At 38.4% G+C, this 18413-nt stretch overlaps 2 protein-coding genes across 10 annotated transcripts in view; one reads left to right on the forward strand and one right to left on the reverse strand.

Moving 5' to 3' along the window:
- FGF14 (fibroblast growth factor 14) overlaps window positions 1-10686 on the forward strand; it is a 383970-nt gene extending 373284 nt beyond the window's left edge. For 8 of the 9 annotated variants that reach the window (XM_052664480.1, XM_052664478.1, XM_052664486.1 and 5 more), the window contains one exon: window positions 3942-10686. In XM_052664480.1, coding sequence (XP_052520440.1) covers window positions 3942-4081 — 140 coding nt within the window. In that variant the 3' untranslated portion in view covers window positions 4082-10686. The remainder of the gene's footprint in view (window positions 1-3941) is intronic. The other variant, XR_008201892.1, reaches the window with a different exon arrangement.
- Window positions 10687-10790: 104 nt separating this feature from the next.
- ITGBL1 (integrin subunit beta like 1) overlaps window positions 10791-18413 on the reverse strand; it is a 127336-nt gene continuing 119713 nt past the window's right edge. The window contains exons 10-11 of the mRNA XM_052705938.1: window positions 13391-13504; window positions 10791-11930 (exon numbers count right to left, since the gene is read on the reverse strand). Coding sequence (XP_052561898.1) covers window positions 11839-11930; window positions 13391-13504 — 206 coding nt within the window. The 3' untranslated portion in view covers window positions 10791-11838. The remainder of the gene's footprint in view (window positions 11931-13390; window positions 13505-18413) is intronic.

Genomic DNA, 18413 nt, shown 5'->3' on the forward strand with positions numbered 1-18413 from the left:
TCACAGAATCACAGAATCACAAGGTTGGAAAAGACCTGCAAGATCATCTAGTCCAACCACCCTCCCATTCCTATTAGTACTACAAGCACTAAACCATCTCTTATAGCTCCTCATCCAGGCGCCTCTTGAACACCACCAGGGACGGCGACTCCACCACCTCCCTGGGCAACCATTCCAGTGCCTGACCACTCTTTGGGAGAAAAAGTTTCTCCTAATATCCAACCTAAACCTCCTCTGGTATAACTTCTTGCCATCTCCTCTGGTTCTACTATTTGCCTGGGAGAAGAGGCCAGACCCTTTTGCACCACAACCTCCCTTCAGGAAGTTGTAGAGTGCAATGAGGTCTCCCCTGAGCCTCCTCTTCTCCAGACTGAACAATCCCAGCTCCCTCAGCTGCTCCTCATAAGACTTGTGCTCCAGACCCCTCACCAGTTTCGTTGCCATTCTTTGGACACGTTCCAGGGCTTCAATGTCTTTCTTGTAGTGAGGGGCCCAAAAATGAACACAGTACTTGAGGTGCGGCCTCACCAGTGCTGAGTACAGGGGGATGATCTCCTCACTGCTCCTGCTGGCCATACTATTTCTAGTGCAAACCAGGATGTCGTTGGCCCTCTTGGCCACCTGGGCACACTGTCAGCTCATGTTCAGCCAAGCATCAACCAACACCCCCAGGTTCCTTTCCTCTTCGCAGTTACCCAACCACTCATTCCCGACCCCTGGGGGACACCACTTGTAACAGGTCTCCAGCTAGACTTCACTCCATTGACCACCACCCGTTGAGCACGGCCCTCCAGCCAGTTCCTTATCCAACGGAGGGTAAAACTGTCCAAGCCACGGGTAGCCAGTTTCTGCAGAAGGATACTGTAAGAGACCGTGTCAAAGGCTTTGCTGAAGTCAAGGTAGACTACATCAACTGCCTTTCCCTCATCTACCAGTCTGGTCAGCCAGTCGTAGAAGGAGATGAGGTTGGTCAAACACGACCTGCCTTTCATGAACCTATGCTGGCTGGGCCTGATCCCATGGATGCCGCGCACGACCCGTGTGATCTCTCCCAGGAGGATTTGTTCCATGACCTTCCCTGGCACAGATGTCAGGCTGACAGGCCTGTAGTTCCCCGGGTCCTCCTTACGGCCCTTCTTGTAGATGGGCGTCACATCAGCAAGCCTCCAATCCTCTGGAACCTCTCCAGTCAACCAGGAGCGCTGGTAGATAGCTGAGAGCAGCTTGGCAATCACCCCCCGCCAACTCCCTCAGCACCCTAGGATGAAGCCCATCCGGTCCCATGGACTTGTGACTGTCCAGATGGAGGAGGAGCTCTCTAACTGTCTCCACCTTGATCTCCGGGGAGACATTCTGCACGTCAGCCCAGATATCCAGATCAGGGCACAAAATGCCCTGAAGATAGCTGGTCTGACTATTAAAGGCAGATGTAAAGAAGGCGTTGAGGACCTCAGCCTTCTCCTTGTCATCTGTGGTCACATTCCCCGCCGCATCAATCACAGGATAGATATTATCCTTGGTTTTTCTCTTGCCATTTATATATTTGTAAAAGGATTTCTTATTCTGCTTTACTGCAGTGGCCAATCTAAGTTCAAGATGGGCTTTCGCCTTTCGGACTTCCTCCCTGCATGCCTTAGCAACTTCCTTGTAATCTCCCCTAGTAGCCTGTCCCTTCTTCCAGAGGACATAGACTCTCTTTTTCTTCCTGAGTCTTGACAGTAATTCCCGGCTCATCCACACCGGTCTTCTCCCCCTACAGCTTGCCTTACGGTATTCAGGGACAGCCTGTTTTTGTGCCTTTAAGATTTCCACCTTGAGGAGCGTCCAGGCTTCCTGGACCCCTTTACCCTTAAGGAGCGACTCCCAAGGGACCCGTGCTACAAGCGTCCTGGGCAGGTCAAAGTCCGCTCTCTTGAAGTTCAAGATAGCACTTTTGGTAGTCACCCTTCTGACATCACTCCTGTCAGCACTCCAAATTTCACTGAGATCATTGCTACACATAGCCTCAGTCATTCTAAAAATTACCTACTTACTTAACATCTAAAATCACACACTAATAATATTTTAGTTAACAGTCCAGGTTTTTTTGTTTGTTTGTTGTTTTTGTTTTTGTTTTTGTTTTTAAATTATTTTGACTTTAGAAGTTTTGATTAAGGGATGAGAGTTTATTAATGTTAGATTGCTCCTTTATTGTGAAACTTTGAACAATACTATTTTTAACTTTAAATTTGAATTCAGGATGATGCCTTTGTTCTTCCCCTGTTTCACAATGTTTTTGTATTTTCACAAGCTTTCAACACTACTGATATTTTATAAGTCAGACCCAGTGCATTTTTTAAGTAAACATCCATTGATTAGAAAGGAAACAACCATTTTCATTAATGTTTGGACTCAAATGCTTTCAAAATATTAGGCCAGGCATAGGAATAAGTTTTTTACATTGCCTATGAGAATTTTAAAATATTACACCTCTGATATATAGCTCCTTGTAGTTTTATCTCATACTATTTGACTTAATATTTTTGTAGGTCATGGTGTTACTTTATCAAGTTCTTTGGTAAGCAGCAAAGGAAAGCATTCCTAACACATTTTTGGGGTCTCACCTTGAAGACAAAAATCATAATCAGCCTTAGATACTCCAGAAAAGATCTTTAATTTCAGACTTTTCATAGGCCAAAAGGATTTAAATTATGTTACTGGAAATGTTAGAACAAGTATTTGATCAGTTATCAAATTCTATATTTCTTATGAAACCCCACGCTACTGAAGACCAGTGCCAGTACTTTGATGCTCCTGCCTCTGACTTTAATAAGCCAAGTGATTAAAGATTTGTGCTCTGTGGCAGCAGAGAGCGAAACCCAAAGTCAATGTGGTGATTAATTCCTTTGACTGCTTTGATATTTCTTTTAACACTGCTCTGATATAAATAAAGGCTACTGAAGTTAGATGTAACTGGAAATATTACCTGAATCACTGACATGGAAAATGGAATTGAATTATCCAAGAGTATTAATCATTAAGGAAGCTGGAACTGTGTAATTGAACACATATATTTCCCTCAAAGGATTTAAACTGGTTACACAGGGAATGAAACCCAGGGGCAAACTTTTAATTCATCTAAAAATTCAGTTAGTAGTTTAGTTTGGAGCTTTCTGCTCTGCATTCAGTGTAGCTTAGTATGTACTGCATGCTTTTTTGAAATGGAAGAGCAAAACCTTCAAATTTCATGTAGACTCTGCAGAAAAGTCCCAAACACTTCTTCAGCTGTAACCTGAACAGGTTATAACCACGCTTCTTGGACTTGGGAGCCAGCTGTACAAATAATTTTTCTTAGCTGGACTGAAGCCCAGTCTTGCAATTTAGGGCTAAAAAAAAGGCACTTGCATCCAGACAACTCATATTTTACTTCTAAAATATCGTGAAATACCTTTTTTAAGGATAATACATAAAATGAGTATATAAAAATATATGCATATCTGTCTCATATAAATACATAACTGTATTTTCTAATTTCTGATGTTTCAGAAGTTCCTTTAAACAGGTGAGCATACAGTTTCCTGCTTTTTAAAGACAGATATGGTAGAAGTGGGAAGTTCAGAGGGTCTAGCAAAGATATCAGTCATGCAAAGTAGCTGTGAAACTAAATAGTTTCCCATCATGCAAGAGAAACATGGAGTATATTAGAATCATATAATCATAGAATCATAGAATGGCCTGGGTTGAAAAGGACCACAATGATCATTGAATTTCAATCCCTCTGCTATGTGCAGGGTCGCTAACCACTAGAGCAAGCTACCCAGAGCCACATCCAGCCTGGCCTTGAATGCCTCCAGGGATGGGGCAAAAAAAAATATCAGTTACTGTAGATAATCCTGTTTGGGACATGTTCTTAAATAAAACATGTTCTTTAAAATGTCTCTTTCCTTCTTTTCTCCTTTCAGTTGCCATGTATCGAGAACCATCTTTGCATGATATTGGTGAAACAGTGCCAAAGGCTGGGGTAACTCCAAGTAAAAGCACAAGTGCGTCTGCAATAATGAATGGCGGCAAACCACCAGTTAACAAGAGTAAGACGACATAGCCAGATCCTCACAGGTGTTGTGACTTACTGAGTCCTGAGTGCAGTTGAGCGATTTATCCTTGCCAGACTTCCCCTCTGCAGTGTCTGTGGATCAGCTCGCAGCAAGTGGCGTCCTGGCACGTGGCTGGTTCTGAACTGAATCATTGCAAGCGGATAAAGCTCAACGTGTATCTCCACCCACAATGAGAAGACACCTGGATGAACCAGCTAAACTCAGACCATGGAATGCCCTACCAGATATTGGAATGCCTTTTTAATATCTTTTCTGTGACTGTGACACTTCATGTGAATGACATACTTCACAAGTACACTTGATACCTTGCCTGCTGACGATTACCCATAATCCTTTTTTGAGTCCAGTTTCAGCAAAATTCATGTGTTTAAGTTCTATTTTGTAGCACACAAATAATCAAGTAATTTCTAGGTAGATGCTGTAAACCTGTGCTATTATGGATTTCTCTTCTTCCCTTTTTTATAAGGCTGCTCGCTCCACTGTCTGTGACCTTTTGCAGGGATTGTGTTTCTCTATAACTTTAAGTGTTGCCGGTGGCTTAGTTTTGAAAGTAATCAGGGAATCAGGAAGCCTTCAAAAATCTATAATTACAAATTATATCTATAAAGAATAGGATCATTGTCTCTGGCTTACAATGCTGATCAATGTGAATACTCTTTAGTAACAGATACTGTGCTTCTGAGGTTGGCATTATAGTGGAGGGAAGAGTGTCAAACACAACCAACAGGAAGTTTTCTGGAATGAGTGTTTGGCATCCCCCTACAGTTTCTTTGTGTGTATGTGTTTTATACATGTCACAGGCTTACTGGTAATGGTAACATTTGCCTTGCCCAGCGAGCAAGACCCACTCATTTTTGGGAAAGTGGGTCCAAAGAATTTTGTAGGCCTTGTAGGCCTGAATTAAGGCTCATTTTTCATCTACTAAAGCTTCATTGTTTGAAAAACTACCACCACCAATTAAAAAAACAGTTAAGACTAACCAGAATTGCGCTACCTATATCCATTTCGAATATAATCCTTTTCTGTTTTTAAGGAACTGAACTTAATGCCATTGTTATTTTTGGCTGATTTCCACACCTACTTAGCAAAGCATGGGCAAGGATGTTGTTGTGTTCTTTTCTGCAGCACCAATGCAAAGAGTAGTTAAAAATTATAGTTTTTCTGGTGTTTTAAAAAAAAAAGAAAAAGTTTTACAACTGGACATATTACAAAACTTTATTTTTATTTTTAGCTAAGCATGCAAAATCCAGTCCTATGTATCCCACTGATATTCCAGTACGTACCTCTACCCAGCTTCCTAGGATAATATCCTCACCAAATTGATAGATTGAAGGTGCCTTGCCTTGATCTCTGTATACTGTACTTACTTCTACATGAACCTAGACAAAATCAAAAACATTATAAAATTGAAGCCTTGGCTGATATCATGAGAAACACCATCAACACTTTAAGTTTGTCTCTTGTGAACAGTAAAACCAATCTTACAAGGAAAAAAAAATTAGGCAATACCACAGAAATGACATTGACATGTTACATACTTAGTCACGTGCTTTCAGACACTAGGATTGTGGGTGCTGTATGTTTACGAAGGTATTTGTTTCTCAGAAAGGGCAACAAGGACCAAACTGTGCCTCAGTCTGGAGAAGTATGTGATAGCACTCTCTTGGCCTCTATCTATTATCCTGATATTTAGAGATTAAAAAAAGAAAAAAAAAAAAAAAAAAAAGAAAAAAAGGAAATTGTCCATTCCTTTTTTACTATTGTATTTCTCGTATTTCATTTTATCATGTCTTTGTTCTGAAGTGTCCCTAACAGGAATAGACTAGTGGTCATTTCAGACTCCCTATCTGCTCCCCTGAGTAACTTATTCAGTCTTAATGAACTTTCCATGCTAGTTTTCAGATGTGGTTTATAAGCAACTTTTAGTTGTTCTTCAAGGAAGCTACTATAAAGCTGCTAAATTCTGGATTGTTTTGGTAGGCCAGATTTCCTTGGTTATCTAGGTGAAACAAGAACAGCAAACTAACACTTGATTCTAGGGTCTTTCCAGGAAGGGAATGTAAATAATAGTAATAATAATGATAATGCAAAACTACTTCACTACTGTGATAAAAAAAATGCAAACCAACTTTGACTGTGCCCTTGTCTGCTAGCACTGAATATGTGCTTGTGGGAAAAAGTAAAAATCTCGGTGCACACTTCTCATCCCACCTGGTCCAGTGGGATTTGTGCATCATACCTGAGAAAACAAAACCAAAGCAACTCACATGATGTGATGTGGGCTTGCTCTCATTTGGAGGGCCCATGGGATGCAGTACCCTTAATGCTGTCCTATCTCCTGGGTACCTTAGGAGCAACGATTCACAAATATTTTGAGTAGGGTAATACAACTGAAGGCTACATTCCCTTTCTCACTTAGATTTTTTAAGAGCTCCTGAGGAGGGAATAAGAGTTTATGTCCAATCCAGCCGTCTATTTACCCTCGCTGGTTTAAGAGCCCAGGGAGAGACAGGACTGGAAAGCTGGCTGAGCTTTGCAAGGAGCCTCTGGTTTATGGCCTAAAGCTACATAAGTACTATTTGATGCCAGGTAACTATAATTTGCAGTTTAGGGGACTACAATTAAGGCTGGATTTTATTTCCATTAGCAGTTCATACATACTGAAAATGCAACATAATATTTTTAATTTCTCTTTTTGTTTCTGTGGATTAAATGCATATGTGTGTTTAATAGAATGAATCATTGTCCTAAAAATTATTTCTTTTTCTACAGTCTGTTTAAACACAGAAAAGGGGTTTCTGTGCTTTGTTTCCTCCTTTTAATTTTGTCTTGTCTCGTCTGTTGCATGGGAAGGGGATGGCAAGGATGAACTGCATGTAATAGATTGAGTGTATCAAAGACTTGTTCATCTGTATTACTGAATTTACATACATATATGCAAAGAGTTTGTCTGCACTGTACAGTTTGTCTTTATTATTATTTGTTGTATACACAGATTGAACATGATGAATAAAACATTTATATGAAGGCATACTGAAAAACAACAAAAAAGTTTATGTAAGAAGTAGACTGTGCAAAACATGATTGCACTGGCCACAGTATGGTGAAACTTTATGTAAATATTTTGGCAAACTCAATTCTCCCCTTTTACCGTGCCAAAGAAAATTTTAGCTCCTTTAATATGATACCTCTCTTGCTGTTCTCCAGGATGAGATGATACCATTTTGTTCCCTCCAAAATTAATTTTGCTGTTAAGTGAAAGCTGTTTCCAACTGTCTATCTATTACTACCAAAATACTGTATGCTAAACCTGATGGAATCAATTTGTATTTACAAGTTGAGTGTTTTGTACTTACATGTCCAGATGTCTGTGAATCTGCAGCGTTCCAGATCCTTTGCACGCTTGCTTTGTATTTTGTTCTCCTTCTGGGTTGTAGCTACTCTCACAGATACTGTTTGCAGTGCAATCTAACTTCATCTCACAATTCCATAGTGGACAGATATGTTAACGTTATTCATACATCTCTTTACATTTTTTAATCTGTATTTCAGCTAAGGTTTTATTTGGCAAAACCAGTCACACCTGTGCAGTTTCAAAAATTCAGTTCAGCATAGCACTGATCTGTTGTACTTCAAAAATTTTATAAATACACAGGCATTTGTGTATTTAAAAGATTGTTCACACTGTAGAGCCTATAAAAAGGTGTCTATAGCTTTCAAATTTTTTTTGTAGTACACATGCACAGATGTTCCTCTAAGTGCTGGTTTTATTTTTAGTTGCTCTCAAATCATAGTTTTTAATTTAGAATTGTTTTCATAAATTTAATGTGTGTAGAGTCAGGCTGATCCTTAACAAACAACCCTAAATATAAATGTAAAGCAATTCTATTTGACTTTGGTATTTACCTGAAACAACACTAAGAATTCCAGCTTTTCATACGTACATGGGGAAACTTTCCCCTTGGTTTAAGACCACTGTAATGGTGAAGTATGAATGCAGGCAGTTTGGTCCATACATTAAAAGTGTGTCTTGCTGAACCATCCATTTATTGGTACAAATAAGATATTATTCAACTCCATTCAGATGGGAATGCAAGTGAAACTAGATGAAGTAAGGAGGTTATCTTATAAATTTCCTGTTGGATAAACTCATATGCTGTGCAATGTATTTTAAAACACCTAATAACAGGTTTTTGTGTGTGTTGGGTTTGTTTTTGTGACTCATCCAAATCCTATGACTTATTTTTAAAGATGCAGTAAAATCTTCCTTCTATTACCTGGAGACAAAAATACTCAGATTTTTCATCCCAGTGCCATTTAGTTACAAAGTGAGATGTTGTTCTGTCAGGAAACAAGGGCAGCACATCAGAAATATCAGAGTGGGTAATGTTCATCTGTGCGTTTCTGTAAGAGCGTTTGGCCAAGGGGGAAAAAAGGGATCAAGAGGGGGTGAATAATTTACAGAAGTAAATGAATCTATGGCTGTTTTAGAAATGATTTTACTGATGCTATGCAAAATAGGCATACTCCTGCAAGTCACCTGTAGAGGAGTTCTGTGTCATTCTGGGTTTTGTTCTTTCTATCACAAGAAAGCAAGGTTAGCATATCTTTTGTTTTAAGCTTCATCAACCCAGCTGTTATGAAATCCCCATCTATCCAGTTTGTTTTCAGCACTTACAAACGCTGTTTTCCACAGGCCTTGGAAGCAAGCTTTTACAGCTTCATGCAATTATCCAGCCAGTATGTTTCAATCCCTTGTGCCTCTTCCTGACTTTACTGTTTATGTATCTGGAATTCCTGTCATGGGGAATGGGTGTAACAAAATCACAATTTGTTAATCCACTGTTTTTTACACTTACACAGAGAAATAGTTGTATTCCTTCCATATTCATTTTCCTAGGGAGGAAACAAGACGAAGAAGAGACTGGCTAAAAGCCCCATCTCCAGTTACCTCAGCATGAAGGGGACTGGGGAAGTGTTCAGGCAACAATATAAGAAACAGAATAAAAAGCGGAGAGGAAAATATGTATTCATTACATTTTTAGTAGTCTTAGAAAACATAAGGTTTATAACGATAGCACCATTTGATTTGATAACTTACATTTTAATTAGCCACTGATGGTAGTTGTCTTAGAACTTGCTGATATTTTTCCATATGTACCTTAAGAAAAATGTGGAAAATACTTTTTGAAATTCTATGGCTGTGGAACCCACTTAGTAGCCAAAATGTTAAAGTCCATTTTTAAACCAAAATTAAACTAAATTAAACTGTAAGAAAGATTCATCTAAACCTTCTTAAGTATATAAATTTGAAATGAAAGAAAACTACAAAGTAAAATGCATCAAATAGGATGCTGTAACCCTCTAAAGAATTATTTCTTTGTCTGGATACAAGTGCCTGGAATGCCAAAGCTAATCTACAGTATGTACAAATGTGTTTGTCATACCAGAAAACAGATAAAAAACATCTGCTGAGTCTGAAGAAGAGTTTTGATTATCTAATATTTCTGTTGTTACAGTACCAAATATGAATGGAAGGAAATAAAGTACAACTTTCTGTATTTTTCATTATTTACTCTCTGACTCAGCAGATGAACGTATATGTGGAAAAAGGGCAGACTGTAAGAGTATTCAGGTACGCAATACTCCTAAATACAAACCCAACAATCCATGCTGTCCAGGCAGCAGGGCTGACAAGATTAAATTTTGTTAGAATTTAATTCTGAATATTCCTGTTCAGGGTTATTTAGGGTTATAAGGGTTATAAGTATAAATTCTAAGTAATTGTTTCAATATTAATTTTACTTTGAAGTTCTGCAATATTGTATCAATATACTTTTATCTGACATTTTGGCTACCTAGAAAGAAGGTAATTCACTGCTCTGGAGTATGTGACCCAGTATTTCTGTGCATAACTCCTATATAAGTTATGCATAAATGTTTGGTGATTATACTGTGCCACCCTGAGAACATAGATTTCACAAGCTTCAGTTTTAGAAAGGAAGAATCTAGGTTAAGGAAAAATATGGGAAAAATAAAGCTACATGGGAAGAGGCAATAATGAAAATGGTTATATAAATTCATTTTAAAAAAATTAGCATTCTGTTATGTATTCTGTACCAGTGTATTTTGCTATTTCAAAATTGTTCTTTCTAAAAGAAAACAGATTTCTAGAATAATAATGAAAATGCCTTTTCAGTTGATACATAGTTCCCTTATTTCTGAGTTATGTACTGAGTTTTGAAGTTATCAAAAAATCAGAACCTCAGCACCTAAACCACAATGTTAGTTTGATATTAAAAATAAATGCTTTCCAAACTTTTAAGCAATTTCTTGCTCGATCATGATTTCACAAAATATAAGCATTTTTGAAATTAAAATGTATGTATTTTTTTTTTTGCTCTAAGAAATTAAAAGGGCTGCCAAATCTACATGTATTTAAAAAAAAAAAAAAAAAAAAAAAAAAGAGAGAGACTCATATGTAAATAAGTTAGGGAAGTCCCAATAGTTGTGCATCTTTCATAACTCAATGTGAATTTCACACTGAGCAGCATTTCACCATTGGAAAAATAAAAATAAAATTTTGTTCATACCAGTGCTTTGTTTGTATTTATTGTATTAAAACTTTAATTACTTTATTGTCATTGTTTGAGCTTCTTTGGCTGTGACCCGGCTACTCCCCAGCATCCGCTGACTTTTCAAGTCAGTTGACCTTCAGGCCTCTGACTTTGAAAACAGTGAAATTCGGTGAAGACCATATGTGACAGTGCAATCTGTTCCAAACAGTGATTTCTGATAGCATACAGAGTTGTCATCCTAAAAGTTATTAGTACAAGAAATTTTCATTGCTTTACTTTCAAGAGGACTAGGCAACTATACATATATAAAACAGTATGAGAAAAGTACATATGAGTGGCAGGATACATATTTGGAATAGCTAATCATACATTTATTAGTTTAATTCCTTATACTTCTATAGGTTATGCATTTGGCTGTATTGTAGAATGTTAAAATGGATAACCGAGTTATTGACTCTTTAACCATAGAAAATCAGAAGTTATCTTGTGGACAAGGATCTCTTCAAACATTTTGAGTCTTCAGCCAATGGCTGTGGGGTAATGGAACGTCAGTTACACAGATTCAATTCTCAATTCTTTGACCAAAAAATCAATCAAACAAACAAACAAACAAAAACTTGATAAATTGCTTTAATGCTTCTTCTGGAGCTGGGGCATAATCTGGATGTTTGGAAAGAAAAGAGTCAAACAATGTTTTTGACAAACTCCATAAAATATATCAAATGAAGTACCTGACAAATACTTGTAGTGCTATTCTTCTACAGGAATACTGTTGCATATTGATATGGAGATTTGAAAACTGAACGTATAATGTAAAAACAAATGACTTTCATTTTGCGCAAAGATTGCTTAAGAAACAGACATAATGGGAGCAATCTCAGCCTCACTGAAGTTATCAAAAAAATGTGGAGGGCCATTTTTTTTTAAATGATTTTAGTTTTTAGAGCTTGTGCTGTCCTGCTCCCAAATGATTTGTTTGTTCTTGTTATTGTTTTTGTTTTGTTTTGCTATTCATTTCTCTAAGGAGCTGGCATTCACATGACAGTTCCAGAGTATTTACAACCATGCACACCCACACCCACACTCTGAGTACTTCCAAAATTAAATGTTCTAGCAGCCTAAAGAAAAATCAAACTAGAAGAACCCTCAGTCTCTGGTGTCCTTTGTTAAGGGTATTCTGTTCCCAGCCAGATTTCACAAGCGTTTCCATTCCATCCTTCCCAGCACTCGCAGTTTCCACAGTTACAAACACCGTTACCTAGAACAGAATGAATAAATGGCAATTATCATAATTGAAATGTGCTACATTAAAATGTGTCTTGTGGGAAGTAAAAACCATGATAAAGTAGCTGCATTGTTTCTTTATCATTCCCCTACCTATTTTATTTTTTATTTTTTTGCAAGGAAGCATAATTACTGTGTTGTTGCATTAAGAAGCCACCTCAGGACTACACTTATGAAGAATTAATAGCATTCTTTCATCAGCAGAATTGCAAGTACTATAATTATGCTACTACTACTTGCACTCAGTTGTTGAAACTCACTGTTCACACTGTACTTTAATGTACAAGAAAAAAAAAAAAAGATAATTACATTTAACTAGGAATGTGGAGATAAAAAGTTTAAAACAGAACAGTAATAAACATTTGAACCTAATAATCTTTAAGCCAAAATTCTCAGAAATGCTGAACAAGTAAATAATATCTCAAGCTCACTATTAGATGAGAAATGCATTTATCTTGTTTTGCAGATAGAAACACTAAGTACTGAGACCCAGGTTTTCAATTTATTTCAGTGTTTTTCATGACTCCAGGATGCTCAGCCAGAGACTTGTACATCCTGGGTTTCCACTGTGTGCTGCTTTTGATATCAACTTTATGAAGGCCTGTGAATGACTTTCAGCTCAGGACCCTGTTGCCTCTGTACTGGCTACTTGCCCCAGAAAAGGCCACTTGCTAATTGGGTGAGCTGGGAGCCAGCATTTGTGAACAGCATTACTAGTGTCAACCTGCTTGCTCTGACTCTAATTATCTCACGGATTCCTTCCACATCTAATAATTGCTCAGCAAAGGTTTTCTAAAATTAAGATTTGTAACAGGAAGTAGCCAGCAAGTTAATTTAATGATTCCCATGTTGCTACTTGTCACAAGAGCTGTCATGAGAGTTTGCTGGCAGCCTGCCCATGTCTCTTTGCATCTGCCACCCAACCACTTGGACAGTGTTTGGGTGAATCTGCTTTAATCAGTGGCCATCACACCATGAGAAAAACTGTCAGGTATTTTAGCCTCCCACTGAGAGCTATGATTGCCCAACATAGCTATACCTCTCATCTAACAAAGATCATCAAGCAAGTGAATGTTTTCTATTACTTAAATATATTACACACCGAGAAAATTTAAATTTGAAGAAATCTCGTGATGGCAGCTCTTCCACTGTACATTCTTTGGCAAAGAGGAATAAATTGTGATCTACTACAATGAAAATAGTCAATGGATTTCATATCTTGTTTGCTTACTCAAATTCACACTCAGACTTTCTACTGTTGATTTGAAACCTTAAGTTGATTATCATACTGCATAAAGAAACAATTACACTGGGTCTGAATAATCTGAAAATGCAGTTCCTCCATAAGTGGAGAAAGAAGATGGGCTTTGTCTAACACAATTCTCATCATACAGCTTGCTTCTTACAGCAATTAAGAGTTAGCCTGTACCGCACCTGTGCAAATGAGACCATCGTGTTTGTCGCAGTCTCGGTCATCACATTCACAAAAATCACCTGAAATGTACCATTCCTGTGGTGAACAGATGCACTTTCCACAGTGACAGGAACCTGAAATCACAAAGATTATTACTTACAGTCCAGGAGCATCGTCATTTTCAGGCTAGAAAATAACATCTCCAGTCGTACGTGCACACACACAGATGCATGCACAAAATTACTGCCTGAGAAACTACTGTATGAAAGAAAATAATCAAGCTAAAAGCTTTTTGAATAAAAGGATTCTTTCAAAGTGACCATGAGAATGGCAAAACGTTTCTGCTAATGCTTTGATTCTGCTATTTCATTTAATCAGGACTCACACTTCGAAGATTTCCTTCAGATCTACAATCAGGGCCACTTTCCACATAAACTGTTCTTTTTTTTCTTTCTTTATTTCTTTTTTTTTTTTTTTTTTTTTTTTTTTTTTGGACGGGAGAGGCTCAAATTGTCTCTGAGCCACTGTTACTCCTCATCCAAAGTCCTTAGGGATGTTTCCTATGGACATTTGAACCCCCAAAACCTCCATCAATTTTTGCTCTATGCCAAAAAGTATTTGTGCACATAACTGTGGTTCAGCAGTTTGCTTACTCCTGCAGGTTGGTCTCTAAGGTTGGAAAAGACCACTAAGGTCATCTAGTCCACCATGCCCACTGACCATGTCCCTCAGTGCTGCATCTAAATGTTTCTTGAGCCTTCAGGGATGGTAAGTCCACCAGTTTCCTGGTCAGCCTGTGCCAGTGCGTCACAAATATTTCTGTGAAGTTTCTTCCTAATATCCAAACCAAAAAGAGTGGAGATGTTGGAGGTTGAATCCAGAGCTCCTGCGTAACAGATTGCACCTCCACAGCCAAAGGAAAGACTCTTCAGTGACATCTAGGTTATACCACCCATAATCCACCTAGAAGCGGGGTGGAACCGAAAACTTCCCTTTAAGGAAAAATTCAGACACCACAATCATCAAGAGAAAATTCATGGCTCTGAGTCCTGAAAAAGGACAATTGCCACCAGACAAATGTGTATTGGGAAGCCTGTAGTTTGAGAAGAGTCTTTGGGAGCTTTTCTGTACTGAGAGGCTCCACTGGAATTCTGCAACTAGAAATTCCACCTGGCCAATTACAACACTCGGCTGAAGAAAGATGGCTTTTATGGAGACAATCCCCAGCTGTCTGAATCTCCTTTTCTACACAGACTTCAGAACACTTAAGTGCCAAGATGAGGAGTTTAGAAATTGCAGAGGGAAAACACTGTGTGGAGATAGTAATTACAGGAAGTTGCAGCACAAAGCAAACTGAAAAATAAACAACAACAACAAAAAAATACACTTACACCTTATAATTATGGAAAATTGAGTTTAAAGTTACAAAAGCTGCTAACCTTTAACAGAACGTGCTTATAAATGAGTTAGATGATGTTGAAAATTGCTCCTTCCTGCAATATTTCCAACACAGTTAGAGTACAAAGGCACCAATTTCTTCAATGTATTATTAAAAAAAAAAAAAAGAGAGAGGGAAGCTTGATTCTGTCAATATGTAACAAACAGAGTTCATGGATAATTAAAAGGAGCTGAACCATCTTTCATTTCTTTTGACTGACCTCTGAATAAAATCCATGGTAAAAAATCAAGTATATATTATTTTTCCTTAAATGTGGATCTGTTTATGTCAACTAATTTTCCTCATTTCTTTTCCTTACTCACCAAAGGATCTCTGTTGAACCTTAATTTTTTAAAACTACAGAGCAGAAAATCTTTTATTTTTTTCATTTAAAAATATAATTAATTTACATTGTTTATTGGAAGAAAAGATCCCTGTCAAATTTTAGAGAAATGTTGTTTTAACTTGTAACATATGGAATGTGTAAACATGTCCAGGAACAATTAATGTTTGGAACATTTGGGAATGGAAGTATTTGGTTAAGCATCTACTTTTTCTGTAAGTTCAGTGTGCATTGCCTACTGTGCCACTGACATGAAAAAGACTGACATTTCCTACAAGAATAAAAATTGCCATTATACAAATAGGCAATGGAGAATTGCATACATACTGTCCAGTTGCTCTATAGGAGCTTTCCTAAGACGTACTTGAGTGTCATTTAAAGTAGATGTCTATGCTTATTAAAGTGAGAAGGAACAAACAGCTGAAAATCACATGGAACAGTATGAGAATTTTTGTGACATTAAAATAGTTAATAAAATCATGGCATTGTTAGAAACCTGAAATGATTCTGCATAAGCAGTCACTGATGCTGCTCCTGATGAATGTTCATGATGTACAGAAGATACAGCAAATTTAATGCCAAATCAAGCAAGGAAGATCAGGCTCCATGAGGTAAAATTTGTTATGTATCGAGTATTTTCCCTAAACAGAATGCTGCTCTGGGAGCCTCCTCAGTTTAATTAAAACGAGCCTAATGAGTTGCGGGGTGTTTCCTGGGATCCCAGCCAGATCCTCTCGGATGGGATTTGGCTCATTACCTCACCTGCGCCCTGCACCACTGCAGTAGCCATCTGCAGCCCTGTATTTTCTGCCAGGGAGGCAGCAGCATGGTGCATGTTGCTGTTTTCCTTGGGAAGAGCTTTTGCTACAGGTGGCATAGTCAGTGAGCCAAGTTTTTCAAAGTAGCCTAGGAACTCAACTTTGCTTATATTAACAGAGTTTAATTTTCTGAAAGTTTTCAGCACTTATCTACTAAAAACCAGAACTCCTTAGACTATTAAATGCGACATACAGAAGTTCAAGCTTCCTCAATCCATTATAGCTCTTCATTATTTTGGCTAGGTTTCCAGCAAGGATGGAAATAACAAACCCCGAAAGAATTCATTAGTACATGTTCTACATTCTCTCTTTGACCAGTTTTGGTTACATACTGCTTAATGCACTGAAAAAGAAGGAACAATTTCTCATTTTTGGCCTCTGGACATAGCCGGTCACACGAGTTATGAACATTTTAAACTATGTTCACTCAGTAAGGCATGATTTCCAGGCACATTTTTAAATATCAAGAATAGATTTGCCTGAATATTAATAACGTAATAATAATAAGAGCACACAAACAAAAGTTTTGAGAAATTTGTCTCTCTTTGCCTATGATTCCCTTCCCACTCAGAGACACAAGAGATAGTAGCCTTCTTCATAACTTCATTCTAGTGGATGTGAAAGTGCTGCCTGCTTTATCTCACCTCACCTAGAATACAAGCTTTAGGATCCTACGCAGAGACTTTTTCTCCCTTGAGGGAGCGTCCCATAACCATCAGTTAGATAGATTTGATCAGTGCTCCAAGTCACTAAAACTCTCTCATCTTTCACAAGAAACACAAGCACCATCTTTAAGGGAAATAGATCATTCCCCAAGTCATAGTCACAAAATCACAAAATCATAGAATGGTTTGGGTTGGAAGGGACCTCCAAGGTCATCTATCTCTAACTCTCCTGCTCTAGGCAGGGATATCTCCCTCTAGACCAGATTGCTCAAAGTCCCATCCAGTCTGGCCTTGAATGCTTCCAGCAAGGGGACATCCACAACTTTTCCGGGCAACCTGTTTCAGTGTCTCACCACTCTCACATTAGGAATTTCTTCCTAATATCTAGTCTAAATCTACTCTCTTCCAATTTAAAACCATTTTCTGTTGTTCTGTTGTTACACGGCCTTTTAAAAAGTACCTCCTCAACTTTCCTATAGGCCCCCTTCAGGTATTGGTAGGCTGCTATGAGGTGCCCTGGAGCTGTTTCTCCTTCAGGCTGAAGAGCCCCAGCTCTCTCAGCCTGTCGTCATAGGGAAAGTGTTCCAACCCTCTGATCATCTTCGTGGCCCTCTTCTAGACCTGTTCCAACAGCTCGATGTCCTGTTGGGGGCCCTGGAACTGGATGCAGTACTCCAGTTGGGGTCTTACAAGAGCAGAGGGGCACACACTGACTGCTCATGTTGAGTCTTTCATCAACCAGCAGCCCCATATCCTTCTCCTCAGGGCTGCTCTCAAGCTAATTCTCCTCCCAACTTGTATCTGTGTTTGAGATTGCCCTGGTCCACATGCAGGACCTTGCACTTGGCCTTGTTGAACTTTATAAGGTTGGTGTAAGCCCATCTTTCAAGCCTGCCCAGGTTCCTCTGGATAGCATTCCTTCTTCCTAGCATATCAACTGCACCTCTCAGCTTGGTGTGATTTGCAGACTTTCTGTGGATACACTTAATCCCACTGCCCATGTCTGAAGTATCTAAGAAAAAAATACCTGTGCCTAAATTAGCGCTTGTCTAAGTACTGCGATTTACCCCTTGGATATTTGCCAGCCATGCACTTCTGTAAGTTATCTGACATATACTGATATTTCTTTGCTGGAGCAAGCACTTGTTTGTGCCCAGATGTTTCCACAATAATGTTACTTTAGCACCTAATTTGGCACAAGTTCATTATATTGGCTGCCCTGAGGGACACTTTCCATCACATTGGAAACTGTGGTCGAAAAAACTTAGGAAAAAAATCCTACTAGCATTCCTGAACATGGATTTAGGGGCAGAATTTTAACTCCTATAGAAAATAATGTTCAACAGTGAACTAAAACTGTAGCAAATCAGGACCTTTCTTCCCTATATTAATGAAGACAAGTTTAAAAGCACTTTCACAGCTCATGGCAACTTCCAGAACACTTCAGACTATACCAGTTACAAGATCCCAAACCTCTAGCCAACAGAGAGGGAGAAAAGATTCTTGATCTCTCTGCAAGTTCCTGCCAGGTGATTTGTTCCCAAAGCCTAAAATTTACTTTGACATATGCCCTTATATATTAGTTCAAAGTTACTTGTTGATGGAGAAAAACCCACAGGCTGGAAAAAGCAATTTTCAGCCACCCGAAAGGCAGCAGATAATGCAAATATTTTAAAATTCAACATCATCTTTAATTTTCACTTTTATTTAGAATCTGATATTGTGTATTTTATTGCTCATCTTCACAGTTTATATAAAGAATCACAGGGAGACCATGCC

Source organism: Tympanuchus pallidicinctus, unplaced genomic scaffold (genome assembly GCF_026119805.1).
Source record: "Tympanuchus pallidicinctus isolate F22 unplaced genomic scaffold, pur_lepc_1.0 scaffold6, whole genome shotgun sequence".
Taxonomy (NCBI): Eukaryota; Metazoa; Chordata; class Aves; order Galliformes; family Phasianidae; genus Tympanuchus; species Tympanuchus pallidicinctus.